This window comes from Penicillium cinerascens (genome assembly GCF_028974065.1).
Source record: "Penicillium cinerascens strain IBT 15544 chromosome Unknown scaffold_4_segment0_segment0, whole genome shotgun sequence".
NCBI classification, from domain to species: Eukaryota; Fungi; Ascomycota; class Eurotiomycetes; order Eurotiales; family Aspergillaceae; genus Penicillium; species Penicillium cinerascens.
Genome location: NW_026695297.1, coordinates 688,663 through 710,389, shown reverse-complemented (window position 1 = coordinate 710,389; position 21,727 = coordinate 688,663). Strand labels below are relative to the sequence as shown.

Sequence of the window (21,727 nt, the reverse complement as noted above, 5' to 3'; positions counted from 1 at the left end):
TACATCATCTCGGTATTTAATGAGCGAAACGGAAATCCAGCCGACCACTGCCCTCATCTTTCGTAGTCGCCAAGTAATGCGCCTTTTGCTCATCGGTCATAGCATTCCACTTCTTATCGCGGCTCGAGTTGCGCCATACGTAGTAAGCCTTGACCAAGAGGTAGATGAATATGTTCGCAACTACCAAGCCAACCAGCACACGATTACCTCGCTTGTAGAGGGGGGCATCATCTAGTGGTGATTAGTCAATAACGCAAGTAGGGGATATTGCGGGAAACGAACCAGCCCGGTAGATGTTTGAGGCAATAATCGACGAAGCCTGCACGGCCATATTATACATGGCGGCCGAGACAGTCCGAGACCGGACGGTATTGGAGTTTCGAGAGTTCCAGCCGACTTGAATTGCGTGTGCTTTGGAATGGATTAGCATGTGCATGTGGAAGTGGAGATACGCGGTAGATACTCACCATTTGGGAAACCGAGTAGTAATGTCATAACGACCCAGACGGCCCATCTGTTCGCAGTGTTGATATCCACCATGTACAAATATACCACGAAGGGAAGTGTCCAGATCTGCCCAAACAGAGATACGAGACTCAGTTCCCCAAGAACTTCTGACAGGTAGGTAAGACTGAGCATCGTGATGATTGAAATCGCCGTACTCGGAATTGTTAGCAGATTCGTGACGAAAGTGCCGAAGCCCATGCTTTTCAGGGTGAGGGTCAGGTATTGCTTTGGCGTTGTCATGGGTGTCTCGAACGTAAGGCCAATAATGTAAAGAGGCCATAGATCGAAGTCACAGAGACTTTTCCAGAGCAGTCTGGGTGTAATGGGCTCGCGATTGTGCATGGTTCCTTTACTGGGATCATCTCGGATGACTCGGTTCACGATGATCGTTTCTTCGCGTGGAGTGAACCAACCGGACTTGCCACGCGACCAATTTGCTGTTTGACAGGGCCCGGGAGGCATCAAGACATATGCAGCCAGACCGAAAAGAAGTGTAATTATACCCTAGATCAGTCGTCAGATTTTGCAAGCTCCAAAGTGGAGTAGAGAGTGTAATTACCTCAATCAGGAAGAGCCAGCGCCAACCGGCCTGACCTTCAATCCCGCGAAGGTGCAACAGGCCGAATGCCAGGAAGCTGGCAATAATATCGGCCACATTCATAGCAGTCCAGAAGAAGCCCAGTCTAATGGACAATTCGTGAGCTTTATAAAAATACGACAGGTAGAGAATCACCTAGCCAAATTTGTGAGCGAGTGGTTTGATGGCAGGCAGTAGAACTTACATCTGGAATGAACCCGCCTTGCAGGATTCCAAGAAGAACTCGGCACACCAAGAATGATGTCTTTCCCTTGAGTCCATACTGGCCCATAGCTACCGCCGACCATAGAACCATCTGCGTGGGGATCCATTGGTCCGGCCCGGCCCACTTACTGACAAGCTGAGAAGGCAGCTCGGCACAAAGGAACGAGAGTCGGAAAACGGTGTTTCCAAGATTGTAGTCTTTAATTTCATTAGCGATGCGCATACCTTCCAAGGGGCCTACACGATGTTTACCATTTGTGTTCATCCCCAAATCCGGCAGGAAATTATCGGTCAGAGCTTGCGAGAGGTTCCCACGATCCAGCTCCAGCGCCATGAACATTATGCAGGCAAAAACCATAATCCGCAAATCGATCTTCCGTATCAGCTTGTATTCCTCGGCCCATGTCCATCTTGCGGAGGGGTCGAATCGATGGAGATTCTCCCAGTCGGCTCTGGGCTGGTACTCTTTGGCAATGTCGGGGTTGTCAAAGACAGATGGCTGGGTTGCGATTGCTTGAGGGTCGAAGCCCTTTGCTCGCTGAAACCAAAAGCGACGCTCGTCGCCTGGCTGTCCCAAAGCCGCGGTGTCATCCGTCAAAGAGTCTGTTCCACTGATGGATGAGACCGACTCATGGGCTGCATTCTTTGAAAGTGACTCGGAAAATAAAGTGGTCATTTTGGCCAACCTGTTTCTTGATACTTTTCTCCGTCTTTTGTGTGTCAGGATGCTTCTCGACATCTGGTTTTTATACGTGCGCCGGTCGGCTATACCTATCCATTATTCATAATATATTGCTCCACACCCACCCTGCAAATGTCCTTGGCGGTTGCATCATCTGGCCAAGTATGGGATAATCTGCCGTTTCAGTCACGATATTTCGGTTTCGTGAGGGAAATACTTCGACAAGAACCCTTGAGAAAGCCACGCTGTTGTTAGTGGGAATGGCATCTTGATGGCGGCGGATCACACCATTTGGGCTGAGGCCCACCTGACAACCACACTTCCAACAACGTCAACTCGTTTACCTACGCAGATTAATGAATAGCTGTTGTAAAACGCAGGTGGATATGGATGCTATGTTGCCTATCGACTCTACCCCTTCGCTGTTGTTTACGGAGAATGCCTCGACACAAGCAAATGTGTCTTCCGTTGAAGTCATGCTGTCAACAAGGCATGACCTACTTCCAATGGCTTTTCAAACCGGAACAAGCCGGTTGTTTACAACTTACTGATTGCACGAGCTTCGGTATCAGCTTGACATAACCAAAAATCCTGCTTTCCTCATCATCAGCCAGCGCATCAGTATTCCAGCCCACCGTGAACAGACCCACCCCATTTACCTTCATTCGAGATATCATCATGACATCCAACCAAGCAAAAGACCGATCGACAGGCCGCTCAACCAGTCAAACAAGAGGTGTGAAAGACGCCCTCGACGAAACTCGAGACTTTTGGATTCTGGCCGACCCAGCCCTCTCCCCGCACACACTCCGCCTGCACCCATGCGCAGACGATGGCGTCGATCCAAGGAAAGTCATTCCTCACCAGGGAGTCGACCTCCCCGAGGTTGGGAGCTTCAGACTCCCCAAGATGGTCATTCCTCTCCGAGGGCCGTCCGACCTGGAAGACTGGGACGTGGCAGTGCGCGAGGTACTGAGCAGATACCAACTACATAACCTCGTTGACTCGAAAATTCCCCGCCTCAAATGGTCTGACCCAATCGCGCTGAAATGGCAAATACTTTCTCGCCTTGTCCTGGTCTGGCTGCACGACAATATCGTCCCCTACATGCTCAAACACATCATGAAACGCAATCCGCGCATGGAGCTGGCCGATGAATTCATGGAGGACACACAGAAGGCGGTTATCGATTTCGGCATCAAATGGGATAACGAGGCCCTGCTTGAAGTCCTGCGATTCAGACGGTCTGACTGCACCGATGCCAGAATGTTTGTCGATTCGCTTGACATGATGTACAAGAGCCTGTGGGTGACCGTCCCTGCGCATATTATCATTGCGATATTGTTGAAGGAACTTGCCGAGGAGATACCCAGTCTCACTGCTATGGTTTTCGCTGATATTGGCACGCGCAAGGACCCGTGGGACACCTTGACGCGAACTGACTTTGACAAGATTCGGGATTTTCTTGTCCTCGGTCTGTGACTTAGATGACGGTGAATTCATTCTATTCGATCGTTCATTTCAGTTTCGATTCCACTCAATAAAACGCGAACTGCTCACTGACACAAACAAAGTTTAAATCCGGTCGGCTATGTCAACGGAAATTTTGCTATGAAGGCCATCGAGTTTTGTCTGTGCTCATATTTCAAAGGAATCATTTTCCGGGTTCTGTCTCCAAGAATGCTCGTACTGCCATGTTCTTCCCCCGCGTACACTCAGCTATTGTTTCCCGAACCCTATCTTGAAGCACGCTAGTCTACTTTTATTTTAGCCATAGATCTCCCTTTTCCAAGAATAACGTAATTCCCTAGCGAGCCGCCCACCCCAAAACACCATATTAAATGCTGTTTTTTATAACCTTATATCTCAACAACCAAAGCTCTAATTTATTCCAATATAAGTATACTAGTATTGATAAGCATTCTTTATAGTGGATATTAATTTCAAGCCGATCAAAATGTCGTATACTCACAATACCATAAATTACAACGTAATTTAGCTAAATAGACCATTCGCTGCCAAAATTTTCTAGACTCCATCCAAGTACTATGTTTACTGTATAGAACATGGCCTTAGAGTTTGCTATCTATAAGAGCCCCGATTGTTGAGATATAAGGTTGTAAAAAGCAGCATTTAATATGGTGTTTTGGGGTGGGCGGCTCGCTTGGGAATTACGTTCTACAGTAGATCATGATCATTGTTTTAGATTACGTAAAATACTGTATTCTAACTAAATTGCCAGATTCAGGGGTATAGCAATACAGAGTCTTTTTTACTGCTGATTGGCCCTTATATCACGTGCTCCGACAGTTATTCCACTAGTCTCTTCTGGGTCAACACGTCAGTTCCCCAATTTCTCGTATTTAATTCCTCGGTCTTGTTTTCTCTTCCAATATTGAAGGCCCCTTCCTACTCTTGGTCATATTGAAACATTCTTGTTGGAACTTTACGAACTAAGAATTATGGATCGACTACCACAAGAGATCAAGCATACAATCGTCCAGTGGGTGAGTCTCCTTATATGATGATCTGATCATTTGCAGCCCTGATTGAAACTTCAGGCAAGCGACGACAAGTCCAAGGAAAGCCTCCAAGCGCTGTCCCAAGTAAACCGGGAATGGAACAGAATTGCCACGCCAGTCTTATACCAACATCTCGTCATCCGCCTGAGAGATGGGGAAATCTCCGACAAATTGCTCCATCTGCCGGTTTCCCGAAGTGTTCTCACACAAGTGAAACAACTGAGTCTTGTGGCGGAATGTTATCCGAGTAGACATCATTTTAGATGCCCCGACCGACAAGCTAGATACGTTCGAGCGACTCGCAATCGATTCAATTGCATTCCTCGTGTTCTTGAAGGAGTAAGGCTAGGGGAACTAGAGAGCGGGGCCATCCCCCGAGTTGGGCGTTACGCCAAGGGAGATTGGACTCCCATTGTCGATTTGATTAGACAAATCCCTTCTTTGCACATTGTCAATATCGTTGTTCTCCATGGTGGCCCGGTCGAGCTCTTTGAGGCTCTTTCGCAATATCATCCCACTTGTCGAGTGTCCATCTTCACCACTTGGCCATTCAATAATGGGCCATATAGTGTCATCGGCAAGCACTGGGCTCTTTCACCAATGCTACATGCCGTACATTTCACCTGCTTTGAGAATCAAAAAGCTAGGCTATTTGTTGAACACCCCGATCGGCCCCTACAGAGCATTGTGTTACTTGCGCCTCAAATAAGAGAGGTTTCATTGCAAATCTCTACTGATGATATGCCTAGTCATCGACCAGACTTCAACAAAAGCATTCAGGTGGAGGAGGGAATGAAGAATGAAAAGCCACCTGCCAAGCTTCAAACACTACTATGGCCCCTTAATAGCAAAATGACAGCCGAGCAGTTCCAGGAGTGGCAAAAGATTACAGATTTCAGGCTTCTAAAAGCATGGACTGTCGGCTGTGTTGAAGATTCGTCACTGCTTCAGACTATTGTGGATTTCCACCCTTTCCAGCATCTGACACGACTCACCCTTGCTATAGTTCAGCCGAGAAGGGATGACGGCCCAGAATTTTGGCGTGCTGCAGAGTCGATGTTCAAGTCCCTACCTCGGTTGACATATCTTTGTCTACTAGGCTCATACACGCCTACCTTTCTCAATACTCGAGTCCTTGATAGGCACGGATCAACTCTGCTCGAACTAAAATTACACAAGCACCAGTGGAGCAGTCAAGACATGCGCAGGCTGTCACAAAAAGGACCAATTGGGCCCATATTTTCGACCGAGGATATTTTGGAGCTAGCAGGCCGGTGTCCGTCTCTACAGAAGCTCCTTATATGCGTACAACGATATCAAGGTCTCGAGACGGATGTATGGACTGCACTGGGCCGGTTTCCATGCCTTGAGGAGCTCGACCTAGTGTTGAACTGCTTACCTAGGATGGGCGCCAACATGATGCCGGTCCCGCCCCGTGATTTGTCGGACTTTGAAAAGGGCCTTGTAGGGCTTCATGGTTGCCCGAGATGGTTTATCCGGGACTGCATGATCAACTGTGCTATTAGCGAGACTCTGGCTAAGGCATTCTTCACGCACATACTCGCATGTCAGGATGCAAAACACCTCGTCCGGCTGGTGATTCGCCCTCTGTATGGTCAACTTGGCCAATACACCCCAAGATCAACAGACAATATCATTGGCTGTGATTTCTTCGACAAACTGGCTCTTACCTGGACGGTTAGACTAGATATTCAAAAAGGGCTGTATGCAACATCCGAACAGACCTCCAGATCTAGCAGTCTGGCAACGCACACTGGACTTGCAGATGAGATATTGTCAATCTTCCAATCTATCTAACAGAATTGTACATTGAGACTTAGTAAACAGTGTCTTGATGCATCAATATGAGACTGTCAATGAATAATTCTCCCTGGAACCGGTATTAGAACCAAAAGCAAGAGTGTAATCTGTTTATCTGAATCCCCACCTGACCGTTTCCTTGCCTCTTTCAAGTCCCTTTCGAAGTAAATACTTCTCCAGATCCATCCGTAATGGAGAGGTATGTTTTTGGTCCTAGCATAGCATAGGTCAAAATCCTAAGAATAGCACCTGGCCATGACGTCTAGGGCCGAGCTTTTCTTAGTTCAACCTTTATGCTGAACGACTGAGATTCACGAAGTATTCCGCGGCTCCCATGGCAATTATCCAAGTTCAAGCTAGAATAGTCGAGTCCGCTCAACCCCGGATCTTACGGATAGAGATCATGGCACATCAGGTCTGCCCGGACTCCGCTCAGTTAACTCCGCTCTTTTATTTCCGATGAGCTTGTCTTTTTACCGCCTCTCCTCGCCCTGTTCTAATTCTCTCGAGACAAATTCCTTCCATGACAGTTTATTATATTTGAGTCTTCGAAATGTCTAGTGACGAAGAAAAGCGTCAGGGCCCCCAGGAACCTCCTAATGGAGGCGCCCGAGCGTGGGGTGTGGCTCTGGGAGCTTTTGCCGCACAGATGTATGTCTCCGGCCGGACTATACTATATTATATCTAACTTTGAGCTCAATGTATGTGCACTTTCCGTTATATCAACACGTTTGGGTGAGTCATATACAACGGGGTGCAGTAGTGAAGTCCTGCCTTAACAGTGTTCAGCATCTACTAAAGCTACTACAGCACAACCTTTCTCTCCTCCCAATCCTCCAATGCAATCTCCTGGATCGGCTCCCTGCAAGCTTTCTTCCTCTTCCTCCTCGGGGCCATCAGTGGCCCCCTCTCCGACCGTCTCGGCGTCAAAGCCGTCGTGATCCCCTCAGGCCTCACCCTGGTCTTCTCCGCCATGATGACCAGCCTATGCCGCGAATACTACCAGTTTATCCTCGCCTAGGGTGTTTTGGGGGGTATGGCTTGCGGTATGATTTTTACCCCTGTGGTTTCCTGCGTCGGGCAGTACTTCACCACGCGTCGGGCGTGGGCTATGGTTGTTGTGGTGTCCGGCGCTGCTGTCGGAGGTATTATCTTCCCCATCACCCTTAATCGTCTCCTAATTAGTTTCGGCTGGTCGGTGCGTGATATCGGCTTCATTATGCTCGTCTTGATCATCTACGCCGCCTTCGTCACTAAGTAATTCGCACCCTGTCGACAGAAAAATATGTTCCTGTTAAGCGCCTTCTAGCAGTGGCCTTATATCTTAACAAACGCGGGCTTCCTCCTCGCCCTGCTGGGCCATTACGCACCTATCTTCTATATCCCAGACTATGCTCTCGAGCGCCGCATGAGCAGCCAGTTGGCCCTGTACCAGGTTGCGATCCTCAATGCCCCCTCATTCTTCGGGCGGTTGATCCCCAACTTCGCAGGTGACAAGCTAGGCCGGTTTAACATCACCATCTTCACATATGCCGCCTGCGCGATTCTCCTCTTCTGCTGGACAGCTGCGATCTCTAATGCGGCGATTATGGTCTGGATCGCGTTCTTCGGGTTCCTTTCTGGCGGGGCATTTTCGTTGTATTCGCCTAGTGTTGCTCAAGGTCCGTCTCCTCTCTTCTCCGTTCTAATTCCCTCTTTGATATGTCTAGACCTATCTGCTAAAATATATGGCATGAGTGTAGTGTGTCCGAATCCAAGCGACATCAGCACGTATGTCGGGCAAGGTCTAGCGATTTGTAGCTTTGGAGCGCTAGGTGGCACACCGATCAACGGGGCTTTAAATCAGGAACTATGGATATCTGGAGGCGTCGATGTTCAGCGGGGCGGCGTTTATGGCGGGCTTGATCTATCAGATTATTGCGCGGTTATTGTTGGAGAAGAGGCCGTGGGCTGTCGCTTAGTTGCAGTGTTACTCGTATAAACGATTTCTGTATCCGTTGGGTCGACCAACGTTGCTAAATTGGTTCTACTCGGGTTTCGTCCAAGGGAACATCGGAATGTTGGGGGCTGTCACGGTTCTAAAAGGGGAATCAGGACGCCTGTGTAAGCCAAGTGGTTGAAGGATTCCGATCCTTGCTTGCAAGGAGAATACTACCAAAACTGCCAAGCATAATGACACCCGTGTGATAGCGAATGGGCGCACCCGGTGTCCCTTCGATGTGCTAGTAAGCCAGTGAAGGATCGCACATGGCCATGTGGTTGGCGAAGATCACAACAAGTTAATTTCCTTACGGGATGACTGGACTAAACCCCTAGAGGTCCGAGGTGGCAAAAGTAGGCTAGTCAAATTGGGACGAGGGCACCCTCAGCTCGCGGGGGCCGTGATATCATGAGGATACCTGGGGGATCTGGCTGAATTGAGGGTTGGGGAATGAGGAGATTTAACGGAAACGGCCCCCAGGGTCCATTTCGTTATGGATCAAGGCAAGGGCATGTTCTATTGTTAACTTTAACGTTGAAATGTGAAACGGGGGCTCATTTCAAATCAAAAATAGACTCACCTGTCATTGGCGTTCCATCTTGAAACGACATTTAGGTGGCAATTGCCACACATGAAACCGGTACTCTGGCGATTGAGATCATCTGCACGGGATACGTTCTCTCTATCTCACCTGTGCTGCTATTCCTGGGAGTCAGAGGCTAGGAAAAGGCCCCCCGCGGTAGAATTTGTTTATTTGGATTTGTTCTTTGGACGGTAAAGCGGGAGAGGGATCCACTTGGGAGACGATGCAGCCAATCATGACGGAAGCAGTGGACGCCTAGGACAAACGACCGAAGCAACGGAGATGAAATGTTACATTAGACAGATGTGCTAGTGCTTGATTTGGAAATCAGTACGCTCGATCCGAGTGGACCCTGAGGCTCGATAGCGAGCCGATTTCCAAATCGAATAAGGAAACGGCACCGCCCCAGTAAACTCGGTCATCCTAGTGCCATGCTTAGCTCCTGCCCGGGCCGCTTCAAAGCCAGTGACCCTGATCCAAGTGGGCCACTGGCCTGTGCAGTAACCACACTCGAGCAGACCGTGGGGAGCCCTACAGTAGTGCCAATGCTTACAGCCCAGAGCCCCCCAGCGGAAGCCGCGGAGCCTTGAAAGCCCGGTCCACAGAGCCCCGTCTGGTTGGTGAATCGGCCTATCTCCTCCCTGTCTAATTTCCCTCACTCGTGCTCTGGCTGGTTTCAACCCGGCAAATTGCCCATGGAGCTTGGCCCTTCTAACGGCTGAGAAATCCCTAGTCTTTCCATTTGTCTAACCGGGTTGGATGTAGACTCGTCGAGGGCAGGATCTTGATTCGTACCTGCCCTGCGGATCAAATCGCCCCCACCGTTCCGGGAAGAGGTCTTTCCAGCCCCTCCGACCCCCTGCTATCGCATTTATTTCCTAAAAGGAAATGGTGAGAGAAGCAGGATATTGGCTGATGGTCCGGGGGAGCGACAGGTCGGGGCACTCCGTCCGACTTAGCCGACAAGCTTCTGGCTTTTGGCCCAGGCCAACATTCACCATCCAACATCCAACATGTAGGACCCAGCCTCGGCCACTCGGGGAATTTCGAACATCTACGGGGAGCCTCATGCAGTTTCAGGCACAAGGCAGATTCTTGGGCTGCTTCATCCACTCAGCGGAACGCCGGCGGGAAAAAAGCCACAGCGACTACTTTAGGGCCGTCACGGTGGATCACGATGGGGGCGGTCGATCGCTAGCAATCCCGGCGGGAATGCCTGTCATCTCGTTTCATCTGTTTTTATTTTTAACCCTCGTTTCTGCCCCAGTTGAAGATTGCCATCCCGTAAATCAGCCGATTGTTATTGATTCGCGTAGATTTTCGGAGGATTTATAGAGACCCAAGTCCCTCCATTGGACAGCCCACTTTCTCTTCAGCCTTCATCCGTGCGCTTCTTCACACTTCTCAATATTCTTGTGATATAAACCGCCGAAGAACTGAGCCTTAACTTCGCCTGCGCCTTACCTTATCCTTCTCTTTTGATGACATAAAAAGCTCGTCGATTACCTGATCGCAATGGCCTGTGTCATGTCCCAGTTCTCAGTCCCTTTTGTGACCTCCCCGCCACCTTTTATGGACTCCCAGTACATCGCATCGCTGCCATCATCCTCCATGAACACCATATATCATCGAGAGGCCGACAGCGCCAGCCCTCGCGCTTTTCCTCCCTCCCCATCTCCTTCCAATGGCGAGCACCGAGTGAGCAAAGCCAGGAAGGGCAAACGGGTACATGCTTGTGAGCATCCCGGCTGCGGCAAGGTCTTCACAAGAGCCGAACACCGACGACGACACGAGTTGAGCCACAAGGCTCAGAGGCTCTTCACCTGCTCCCATGAAGGCTGCACAAAGGCTTTCCACCGTGCCGATTACTTGAACCAGCACATGGCCCGACAGTGAGTCCCTTCAAAGATTCCCAACGGCAAGTCCTCGAAGCTAACTGGATGAACAGCGACCCTGATTACTCCCCAAAGAGATCTCCTTCCGTGAAAAGCGCCTACTCTGCTTCGTCTCCAGTCCCGATCGGGCAGTTGCAGCCTTTCTCCAAGTCTCCAATGCTGCCTGGATTCCAGACTCCGCCACCATCTGCCGGCACGACAACCTCGAGCAACCCCGAGCAATCCCTGCTCTACTCTTCTCCGTCCTATGACTGTCAGCATCACGACCAAGGAGGCATGTACAGTAACACTTTGTACAACTACCCAACGAGCATGGGTCAAACCTCGATCCCGCAAATCGGACTCGGTATCGACGCAGAAACGGTTCTCGAGCAATATCTGCGAAACGTCCTTCGACCTGAAGCGTTCTTGACGCCGCCTCAATCCCAGCAACAGATCGACACTTCTTTCTGGAACTCCAACAACGACTCCAATCTGCCCTCGATCAACACTTTAGCTTTCGAAAATCCCATCCCCTATCCTTCGTGGACTTCTGCGCCAGGTACTATGTCTACAACTGTGCCTGCGCACCAATTATCCGGCACACTTCCGCCTTTAGAAAACCAGTGACTGGTGCGGTCAACTTGAAATATTCTTGACTTTTGATATTTTCCGGCGCTTTGGGGTTCATCTCTGTTATATTTATACACCTTCCTCTCGTTTATCACTAACTACGGCGAATAACCACGCTTGATACCCTCGCTATATACCATCTATGCATATTATATTATTATTCCCTGGAATGTTCGAATACCACGCCTTTGAAATATATACAACCTCAATTTTATTGAATAGAGATTAAGCGAACTGTAGCTCAATATTTGGCTCTTAACAGTTTTGCTGGGCGAATAGTAAATCATTGTCTGGGGTTGGAGATGGTTCGAAATACGCTGGAGGTGGGGGCTGCAGGCATCATTCCGACTGCCAGTTCCGTTTATTGGGCCCCTATAATATGCAGGATCATATCTTTGGCCTTTTTATGGCGCCATACGCAGTGTTTTACTTACCGTGGTCGACCAGACATATTCACAGTGCACACGGTTTACGATTTCCGGTTTACCAAGGTGAGGACCCTCCAGGCTGATATCAAGGTTCATCAAGAACTTGGGATATTTACAATGAAAGATTCAGTGAGACTGCTATATGATATCTACGCAGTTTAAAAGGTGTTTTACAGTGGCTCCAAAAAACGCGCAGCCATGCTTCCCTAAATGACGCCAAAACAGCATCAACAGCCCAGCGGTATACAGGGCTAGAAATAACTGCAACCCACGTGGATCCTCCCATGATGGATCTTGCGGGACACTAAGGCTAGACCACGAAAGTATAAATATAGTATCAAACCAGCTCGTCAGCGAGAATCCTGCAATTCAATTTGCTAGATCGAACAAAATGGGTTTGGGGGCCGTTGGATCGTTCCACAACTCGATGCACGGGATCCGATTCGAGCCTCCTCCATGACTGATCAGCCCTATAGCCCCCGATATCTGAATCGGGTCTCCTAAACCCTGTTGGACCCTGCGTTTTTATCTGCAGGGTGATGGGCTTTCTAAAAATAATTTGGCTTCCAAACTTGAAACGCCGGCGGGACGCAGATCCCCGACCACCAGCCCCACAGGGGTTCGAACCGACCACGCGACGATCGCGCGATGAGATTTCGCACTAATGTCTCCAAACGTGCTAGTGCGAAAATCACAAAGAAAAATTGAAATTGATAGCGAATTCCTAGTGTCGACTGAAGAAGACCTCTTGCACGAGGTCGGACTGATTTCTCAAGATAGTTGGTGAAACGTGCGTCAAGGATTATTATGTATCTAAACTTAGTGATCAATTTTGAATATACATGGAATTCGGACCCCATCCGATATCATACCCCCAGGGCTATCCTGTCCCTACCGCCTGTGGCAAGTTCCAACTAATGGATCTCCACGATTGGTCCGTTGTAGACATGTCTAGCCCGGACAGCGTAGTAAATCAAGCTGAGCATAATCACGCCGAAAGTGCCAACCACACTGAAGTTCATCGTCTGCACGGTGACAGCCCACGAAGGCGGCCAGAAACTGAAGAACACAGCAATGGTCATATAAATCAGGGCAAAGGTATTGACCGCGATGCCCGCAATGCCCGGTAAGTGGAATGGTCCCCAGGCACAAATGGATCCGGGGACATTAACCAGGCCGTGATCGCTGCTTCGAGCGTTGCTGATACCGCCTGTGCAGCGACGGTAGAGCAGAAGACCGGCCACAATCATATACGACAAGTATAGACCGGAAATGGACATGGCGACGAGATCGTTAAAGGCGACGGCAGATCCGATATTGATGAGCGCGAGCAGGCAGACAACAACGGTGGTCAATAACACGGAGTAAATGGGAACCGCGGTAGTGCCGTGGACCTGAAAGGGTAAATGGTGAGCAAAATTCCAACAACCCCAGTACAAGAGAGAACATACCTGGCTCCAAATGCGCCAGCCTGGAATGCCACGGTCTCGTGCGAACGACCAAAACTGTCGAGAGGCAGAGGCGAGCATGCCGACCGAAGTCGTGATACCCATAGTGGTGATGATAGAGCACATTACAGCAGTTCCGGCAACGGAGCCGGTGGCTTGCAGGAAGATGCTCATGAATGGATATCCTGTGGCAGAGCCAAGGGCCTCTTCAATATCACCCAGGCAGAAGAGCATGGCCAGCAGCATGCCGAAGCCAAGGGAACCGTTGATCAGCACGGAGAGCATGATCGAGGTTGGAACCGCGGTTGAGGCGTTCAGGATCTCCTCGGACATCTATTCGATGCGATTAATAAGTTGTTGCAGTGACAGATCAAGATTTTCGCACTTACGTGAACCGCCGCATCACCACCAGCAAATGCGAAAATACATCCTACCATACCGACAAAGAATGACAGACCCTGGGATGGGAACCCTCCTAGGTTTAGGAACTCGGTAAAAACCTCCTTTGCACTTCCATGGTCGGCCATATAAGTGAGCGGGATGAGAATGGCGAAGAAGCCGAGGATGTGAAGGATGAGGATAAAGCCTTCGAAACGAGGTAGTAGCTTTCCTCCAACGGAGTTAATCGTAATCGAGAATAATGCCACGGCCCAGAATATCAGAGTCGCGTGCCAGTTCTTTGGCTCGTACGAGCTGTTTGTGAGGACGATTAGGCCCTGGATGAGAGTTCCACACAGATAGCAGGAGGTCGCGTATGTGGCTTGCCATCCGATGACCGTGAGCCAGCCTGTTTCCGTGTCAATTTAAAGCTTCTATTGAGGACTTATCATGGTAGCTCACCTGTTATATAGCTAAACAGCTTCATTGTGGAACGCGGAGCAAGCATGGAGCACCAGTGGTACTGCCCTCCAGAAGTCGGTGCCCTATCAAGGTGTTATGAGGAATCCACTTGTGATTCTTGAAGAGCACATACATCGACGCCAATTCCGAGAGAACCACGAAGGTGGATGCGACGCCAGCCCAGACGAAGAGGTATCCATATATCGCACCCGCAGGGCCACCACTGCGCAAGGCTTGTCAGATATCTTGAAACCTAGTGACAAAGACTAGGGAAACTTACTTCTGGTAAGCTTGCAAGAAAAGGCTATAACGCAAGCCCGAGTCAGCAAATGCACGCCACAAAAAGCAATCGCATCGCGATTCATTGAAAACTCACACCACAATTCCCTCCCAAGTAATCAGAATAGTACAACTGAAACCAAGCATGGACATCAGTCCAAAGTTCCGCTAGATACAATCAGCAATTGACCTCTGGATGTGAAACAGGGGATATTTGTACCTTCAAAACTGGGCGCTTTCCCATACGCGCCAGATTGGCGTCGTCGAGTTCCTTACTCGACGGACTACCGATCTCCTGCATGCCGGTCATGCTCACTTGCTTCGCCTGGCGCGAAGACATGATGGGCAGGGAAGGAAAGAATGAATGAATGAATAAATGAATGAATGAATGAAAAAAGAAAAAAGAGCCAAGCTCCAGAAGGGAACCAAAGGTTGAAGACCTGTCACGTGGAGAAAGAGGAGTCTCAGGAGGTATGCAGGAGACTAATGCAGAAAATGATTCTAGAACAGTGGGCGTTTGGTATCGGCTATCCACATACCCTACTCCCTTCCACTAGGGTAACAGAAAATCTGGTTTAGCTGCGGCACTCTCGGGGCATATACCGGTCAAGTAGTGGATTCGACTGAACTAATCTCTTGGTTCATTTTAGTGCCGGAGGGTCGGAATCCCGGTGGTATCACGTTGCCGACGATGGGATGCGACAGTAATTCGGGATCCCCACATTCTTCTATGCACGATCTGTAACAAACCTGACCAATCTCGGCCGTTCTTCTGGCCACTCCTGGTTAGCGGCCCACTCGGTCTCGTGGCCGTAAACTTTGATATCCATGTTATGTTACATGACTCCACGTTGGTTTCTAGGAGGGTTGTACAATACCGCTCATCTTTACCATTCGGGTAGGTGGTATTCTGGATCAATTTTTTGTTTTGGGTAGATTCTACGGTTCACTATGAAACAATTCATTGTACATTATTGGTTCGATTATCAAAGTCGCCCAGTCCTCATGATTGTCTCCGATTTACATTAAGTTCAATAGTCTAACTTCACTAAATGCAAAATTTCTGAAATTACCCCCGTTGCTCTGTTACAGTCCATGTCCTAGTCTCGCGAATAATCTGCGCCTGACTTGATTGACTCTCTGTGTCGCAGTCCAACGCCGAAGTAACAGTGGTTTGGTTGTGCATTGGAACCAATTCGTGAGTGTCACTTGTACGTCCAGCGCGAGATGCCTTGTAGTAAGAGGTTGCGGCGTTATAGGTTCGCTGTTTGCTCTCATAGCTCGAATCTCCAAGAGTCATTCCCGAAGATCGGAGGCTATCGAGGAACGGCTTAAATTGCGGTGCACAGGCCGTGACGATACTCAAGGACTGGGCCACCTGGGTCGAAACGGCAACGGTCCATGTATCCCAAGATGGATCGGTTGATCCCGCGGTCTCGTGGGCGTAGGCTAGCTGGCATATGATTGCGATCACAACACTGGAGTCAATTAGCTAAATGAACCAACGTGCAGAGAGGGACCTTGTAGGGAACATACACAACTCGAAAGAGAAACACACTGGCTAGGACCGCCTTTTTATGAAAGTCTGCCTGGATTCGCAAGACAACCAACAATGCCTGTGTGACTATGCCTACCTCGGACAGGATATTGGTGACTCCGAGATAGTTCCACCAAGCAACCTAGCATCTCCGTAAGCGTCTGCCCGAAAGACAATGGACCTGAACCACAAACCAGATGGAAGCATTTTCCGTGCAAGTAGTCCCATGTATCAGGCACAGAGCATTGGAAAGCCGCTGTGAAGACCCCCGTAATCATCCATAGTACAATGAAGGTTCCAAGCCCAAGCGCGAAGCGGCGATCCAATGAGGCTGGCGTCAAGCTGCGAATGAACATGACAAGGGCTAGTTTGGAGCAGGCCATGCTGATGACAAAAAGAATATTCGCTGCGTACTGTGCCTAGAACAGAAAACATCTCTTATGAGTATCCTGAAAATATCGACGACCAGGTCTCGGGCACTGGAGCGATACGCACCTTCATCATGCTCACTTCCTGCGCCGGTGACAGCGTAAAGAGATGCTGTCCGAGTCCTGACTTGGCTGCCACCGACACTGCAATGGACTGTCCAATGATGGTGACCATTGCTCCGATGCTGAGATAGTCATCCAAGGACCATTTTCTCACCATGAAGTATTTCGTTCCCAAGCGTGTAAACACACTGAGTATGCTGGTGACCAGCATAAAGAAGGTCAACACATTGATGGCAGGTGTCCATGTCGCCTTCAATTCTGGCCTCATCGCGAACGCCTTGGAAGATAGAAGGCCAAGGAGCCGAAGTTGTCTGTTATAATATAGAAGTTAACAAGCCTCATGGTGCCGGCAGGTTTCATCTTTCCTTAGGTATCCATCGAGTGGTAACTGTTGGTAATCATACTTTTACAAGAGCGTGACTAAAGCAATTCGGTACGACCGCCGAAGGTCTCCACAGTGATTCAGGCGCGCCCCTGGACCCCGATTCACTTGGTAATTTGCCAAACTCGGTGACCGCAACCAAGGGACCACAAGGAGTACTCCACAAATGGTGAGCGGCAGCCATACAGGGATCGTGGTGATCATAATTTGCAAACCCGTGGTCAGCGTGGCCGGGCCGAGGTGATCCCTGTTCCTCAGCGCACGAGCTTAGTGCGACAATTCCGTTGCTGGGCGCCAAGATTCATTCGTGCCGCGCCCGCGCCTCGAAGGAACTAGACTTCAGCGCCGGGCCAATCACGCCCCGGTTGCGCAGGGTTCGCGCTGGCGAAATTTGATGTTACATGTTACACAAGATCACGCCATGTGCCGTGCTCTTGCCGTGCTTTTGCCGTGCTTTTGCCGTGCTTTTGCCGTGCTCTCCAGACCGGATAAAACCTGATGGGCTGCCGTTCTCCAAGTTCTCGCGCATCGTCCCTAGTTTGGCATCTCCCAATCACCCATCCCATGGTTTCAACGTTTCAAAATTATGGCCGCTGACCCACGAAGTACATTAGTGCACCATTCGCGTGCTTCTTTCGGCCAGTATCGCTGATACCAAACTATTTGTTGGACCGACCCTAGAAACCTTGATGGTATGGCCCACGCAGGCCAGAGAGTTTTCTGCAAGTCCTGCACAAGCCATGCACCACGACAGCGGCCAAATATGAAACCATAGTGTCTTAAGATAATATAACTGTTACATATATGAATTTGGACCTTCCCGGCAGAGGCTCACATTCACCCAATTTTCGAGTCTTTTCTGAGAACCCCCTAAACTCATCATTTCCGTACCCCACCAGAGCGCTCCATTTGTATAACGAAAACGAAGATGACAATTCCAAGCCGTTGCCAGCCGGTAACATTCCGACCCTTCTGTTGAAGGGTCCCTTCCAGCGGCAACATCCGCCGCCGTAGCCTTCTCCGGCCGACTACAATCGCATAGTGAAGTGTAACAACGTCGCCATGAAAGGGTGTTCAGTGCGCTGAAAACAGGTTGTTGTTTGTTTAGCCTGTTGTCTCACCGACTACAAAATCTGAGGCGCGATCCTTCAATCCGCTATGTTACATCGCAAGGATGATCTCAACGATCGACGTCAAGACTCTTACCGGAAATATCGGTCTACATCCGTGCAACTGTCGCCCCCTGCGTTAACTGACTACAGTAGTCTTCATTTACTTCAATCACTGGATATGAGGGATCTCCGGCACGGGTTAGATCCTTAGTTGATCGATGAAATGCAAAGATTGCAAGCTCTCAAACCGGAAACACTTGCTGCCTGGCAAACTGATAATCTTAGTTAACTCACTATACTCCTAATAACCTCCCTCCACATCTTGCTAACAGGAATGATCTTTTCTATTTTTTAGTCAAGTTCTTCCTAAGAGAAGCGGTGAGGAAACTTTTGGCTACACGCCCGTCTGCACTTTACGTTCATCTTCACCATCTTCACCATCTTCGCTCTCGTCGTGCACAATTTCGAGCGGCTCACCTAACATATTTCCATAGACCATCACCGCAGCCACTCCGTCCGCGCCCTGATCCCAGTCTCCTTCGACATAAAATCGCATTTGCAGCCCTTTCTTCACATACCAAACACTATAACGGTCCCCATGCTCAAAGTCCGCAGGATGAAAAGGTTCACCATCCTCTTGGCCAGGATTAAGCGTTTCAACACGGACTGAAACTCCCGGGGCTAGGTAAGCCGGAGCAAGCAGAGTCTCTGCGTCCCAGACTTTCGTCGCGGCGGGAACCTTCCCACCTGAGCGATCCTCATGGGATGTCGGAAGTTCGATGGCAAAGACCTCTGTATTGGGTGGCTTGAACGTTCTAGTGCCGTACATTCTCGACATCCAATTGCCAACGTCATAAAAGACATGGTTCCACATATAATAGATCTGGTCGCGCCATGGCGTATGGCAAGACTTTGTGTCCGAATCCCGCGGAAGTTGTTCTCGTTCCTTCAAAGTGAGTGGTTCGACTTCTTTCGCCCAGATTTCGAAGTCGCCGTTGGGTGGGTTGTTGCATTCTGACGTTGGTCTCTGGACGGGCCAGCCGTGGACGAGAAGGTGTGTGACGGTGAATTGGGGTGGATCTTCTTCAAATCCGATTTTGCGAACTCCTGGGTTAGGAAATGGAGTGAGATCTCCGGGGCCGAGGTTAGCTATTGAATGCGTGCTTGGAGTATGTCGGAGTCTGCGGCTAATTGAGACTGGGTAGACAAGTAGAGATTTGCAAGGATCCGAGAACGCCTGGGTGCTTAATTATTAAACAGTTTTTCTTTCTGGGGTAGGGTTGATACACGGAGAGAATCATGTGCAAGTTGACAAGGTTGGCACTTTTTGGCCCCAAGGCGGTGCAAAGCTGACTCACATCGTGAGGAATGACCAGCGTGCGCTAGCCGCCCAAGCCACGAAGGCTGCGGAGAAAGAGGAGGACGGTGGGCGTAGATCTTGCCAGATCGTCAGATTTTCCGCTGTGGTTGGAAGGTTTGCGTACAACGTTCTAAGAGATTCTATGGAGTCTTACAGTGTTTAATAATGACTTACTTGGCGATAATTATGCTCTGAACGAATGTAAGGAGAGAGAAGTTTCAATCAACATGCATGTACGTAGGCGATACACCAAAAAGAGGAGGCTGACCTATAATTAGGCCTATCTTCAGCGCGCGCTCCCTATCCCTCTCTGCCTTGCCTTTTCGAGTCTAGTGTATCAGGACTTCAAGGTTCGATTTTGATATCTGCACGGTTTCTTTCTCTGATTATTTCGCGCCCAATTCTCAAACTAGTGACGCTCTATGAACTATTACCATGTCTGACTCTACGAGAATGATTGCGCGGCGTCCAATCCTCATACCACCTCTATATCCCTTTACTTCAGTGATTGACCCCGTAGACCTCTATTTTGCTCCCCATTAGAACCTGCATAATACGGTGCCAAGACTACGTCAGTTCCTGCCTTGATGGCGGCCATATACATACAACCCCTCGAGAAAACATGCCGCGACCAGAAAAGCAAATTGTGCGGAAGTACATGACAAGCAGATCTTCTATATCTAGATCAACCTGACTAGATCCTTTGTTACGATGATCAGTGGCTGGTACATCTATACAAGGGCGTCTTCCCTAAAGTAACATGACATATGACTCGGCCAACGTACAATGAATTACATCTGCAAGGCACCGACAATAAAGGCGACAACAGAGGCCATGAACAAAGAGGAGTAAGTCAAGGCCGAGGCACCAGAGTAAGCAGCAGCGGAAGCGGAAGCAGACGCAGCGGATGCAGCAGACGTGGTAGCACCCGCCGCGCTAGAAGAAACAATCCGGGCAATAGACGAGCTGGAGGACATGGAAGAGCTGGATGTCGAGTTGGAGACGGTACTGTTGTAAGACTTGATGCTGGTATACGCGCCAGTCTTGTCGGTGTACTTGTAGTGCTGGGCGGGGGTGTAGTTGGTGATGTTGATGGACTCGACGTACATGGTGAAAGGTCCGTCAGTGTAGTCGGTCTCACCACCAGCCCACTCGATGGTACCCTCACTGTTGTCGGGGTCGCCGCCGGCCCAAATACCGATGCGGATGCGCATGGGGGTCTGGGGGAAGTTCTTGCCAGAGAGCGCATCGGCGTACTCCACTGTGCGGACCACCTCGCCGTCCAGGAGCCACTCGATGCGACTGGAGGTCCAGTCGACGGAGTAGGTGTGGAAGGTGATTTCGGGGTCGGAGACAGTCACGGTCGTGGCACGGTTGTAGGTGGTGGTATTGCCCTTTCCGAAGTAGTTGGTCTGGATTTCGGTGTCGTAGGTGCTGATTTGCTCCTGAGAGGATATTAGCGGTTTGGTTTTATTGGTCGCGATTTGTCGATGGCTTACCCAGTCGATCTCGTCAAGGTCATCCGACTCCAGGATATAAGTACTGATGATACCAGTGCCATTAGCGGCTCTCAGCTTAACGTCGATATGGCCGAAGAAGATGTAGAATTCGCTCTCGATGGTGGGAGCGTCTCCTTCCTCCGAGATGGTGAACTTGGCGCCGAGAGAGGTGCTTTCGACGGTACCGGCGGTGGTATTCCACTTGGCAAAGGCAGATGAACCAACAGTGAAGTCGATGTTGTACTCCCACTTATCCAGACCGGTGTCGGCAGGGCAGGTCTCTGCATAGATGATATGTTAGTGAATCACTCGGTTGAACCTCGGGCTGGAGAATATTACTCTTGGTTGGGTTACAGCTGGTGTAGGTCTGGGCATAGCCGAGCTGGGCAGTGGCCAGGATCAAGGCAGCCCACTTCATATAGGAAACCATTTTGGAGTTGAACGAGTGTTATCCGGCACCTAACGATTGGAGATGAAGGATGGAACGAACGGTGAAAACAGGACGAGAACCTCCGATAATATACGCGGTGTCCAGGAACCGAGGAATCAAGCAATGAAATTCACTGATCGGTCTATTTTTAATTCATCGACCCATAGACCACGAAGCGAGTAAACCAATGTGCTCCGATCTGGAAACATCACTTCCACCCACAGCCGATCACTCAGGTGCCTCACGCCAGTGATTGGCCTACACGGCTATCGCGGTGGACATCCCCCAAGAGACGGAGGACAATCGGATGGCCAATGTAGTTCAAACCGATCAATGGCGTCTCCACCGAAAAAGCTTGGGTCGGTCGATGACGGCAGCGTCTTACGTGGTTGGTTCTCGCTACGACGGATCGAGCCGAGCGCCACGCAATGCGCCTGATTTTTTTTTAACATCGTGGCACTCCTCCCCGAGTCCTAACCCCGGAGGCATTAATTGTGCACATATAAAAAATGGAGC

The 21,727-nt window shown here is 49.8% G+C and overlaps 8 protein-coding genes across 8 annotated transcripts; 3 read left to right on the top strand and 5 right to left on the bottom strand.

The window, feature by feature from the left end:
• Window positions 1–16: 16 nt before the first annotated feature.
• On the bottom strand, window positions 17–1,985 carry N7498_008212 (putative MFS transporter; the record flags this gene model as incomplete). The annotated part of the gene is made up of 6 exons (XM_058455274.1): window positions 17–231; window positions 283–411; window positions 468–1,011; window positions 1,067–1,240; window positions 1,290–1,507; window positions 1,562–1,985. The coding sequence occupies 6 exons, from the start codon at window positions 1,983–1,985 to the stop codon at window positions 17–19; spliced, it is 1,704 nt and encodes a 567-aa protein (XP_058305262.1).
• Window positions 1,986–2,669: 684 nt separating this feature from the next.
• N7498_008211 (uncharacterized protein) lies at window positions 2,670–3,473 on the top strand (the record flags this gene model as incomplete). Its single annotated transcript, XM_058455273.1, has 1 exon — window positions 2,670–3,473. The coding sequence occupies one exon, from the start codon at window positions 2,670–2,672 to the stop codon at window positions 3,471–3,473; it is 804 nt and encodes a 267-aa protein (XP_058305261.1).
• Window positions 3,474–6,887: 3,414 nt separating this feature from the next.
• N7498_008210 (monocarboxylate transporter) lies at window positions 6,888–8,295 on the top strand (the record flags this gene model as incomplete). Its single annotated transcript, XM_058455272.1, has 6 exons — window positions 6,888–6,985; window positions 7,145–7,295; window positions 7,356–7,583; window positions 7,644–7,995; window positions 8,077–8,104; window positions 8,181–8,295. The coding sequence occupies 6 exons, from the start codon at window positions 6,888–6,890 to the stop codon at window positions 8,293–8,295; spliced, it is 972 nt and encodes a 323-aa protein (XP_058305260.1).
• Window positions 8,296–10,425: 2,130 nt separating this feature from the next.
• On the top strand, window positions 10,426–11,402 carry N7498_008209 (uncharacterized protein; the record flags this gene model as incomplete). The annotated part of the gene is made up of 2 exons (XM_058455271.1): window positions 10,426–10,790; window positions 10,847–11,402. The coding sequence occupies 2 exons, from the start codon at window positions 10,426–10,428 to the stop codon at window positions 11,400–11,402; spliced, it is 921 nt and encodes a 306-aa protein (XP_058305259.1).
• Window positions 11,403–12,747: 1,345 nt separating this feature from the next.
• N7498_008208 (putative GABA permease) lies at window positions 12,748–14,740 on the bottom strand (the record flags this gene model as incomplete). The annotated part of the gene is made up of 8 exons (XM_058455270.1): window positions 12,748–13,227; window positions 13,285–13,614; window positions 13,671–14,068; window positions 14,122–14,204; window positions 14,255–14,344; window positions 14,402–14,425; window positions 14,498–14,568; window positions 14,621–14,740. 8 exons carry the CDS (start codon window positions 14,738–14,740, stop codon window positions 12,748–12,750), a joined length of 1,596 nt encoding a protein of 531 aa, XP_058305258.1.
• Window positions 14,741–15,469: 729 nt separating this feature from the next.
• On the bottom strand, window positions 15,470–16,696 carry N7498_008207 (uncharacterized protein; the record flags this gene model as incomplete). Its single annotated transcript, XM_058455269.1, has 4 exons — window positions 15,470–15,878; window positions 15,937–16,079; window positions 16,132–16,356; window positions 16,433–16,696. 4 exons carry the CDS (start codon window positions 16,694–16,696, stop codon window positions 15,470–15,472), a joined length of 1,041 nt encoding a protein of 346 aa, XP_058305257.1.
• A 1,620-nt stretch (window positions 16,697–18,316) lies between these two features.
• On the bottom strand, window positions 18,317–19,223 carry N7498_008206 (uncharacterized protein; the record flags this gene model as incomplete). The annotated part of the gene is made up of 2 exons (XM_058455268.1): window positions 18,317–19,159; window positions 19,212–19,223. The coding sequence occupies 2 exons, from the start codon at window positions 19,221–19,223 to the stop codon at window positions 18,317–18,319; spliced, it is 855 nt and encodes a 284-aa protein (XP_058305256.1).
• Window positions 19,224–20,073: 850 nt separating this feature from the next.
• Window positions 20,074–21,211, bottom strand: N7498_008205 (glycoside hydrolase family 16 protein; the record flags this gene model as incomplete). Its single annotated transcript, XM_058455267.1, has 3 exons — window positions 20,074–20,727; window positions 20,782–21,062; window positions 21,091–21,211. The coding sequence occupies 3 exons, from the start codon at window positions 21,209–21,211 to the stop codon at window positions 20,074–20,076; spliced, it is 1,056 nt and encodes a 351-aa protein (XP_058305255.1).
• Window positions 21,212–21,727: the final 516 nt, after the last annotated feature.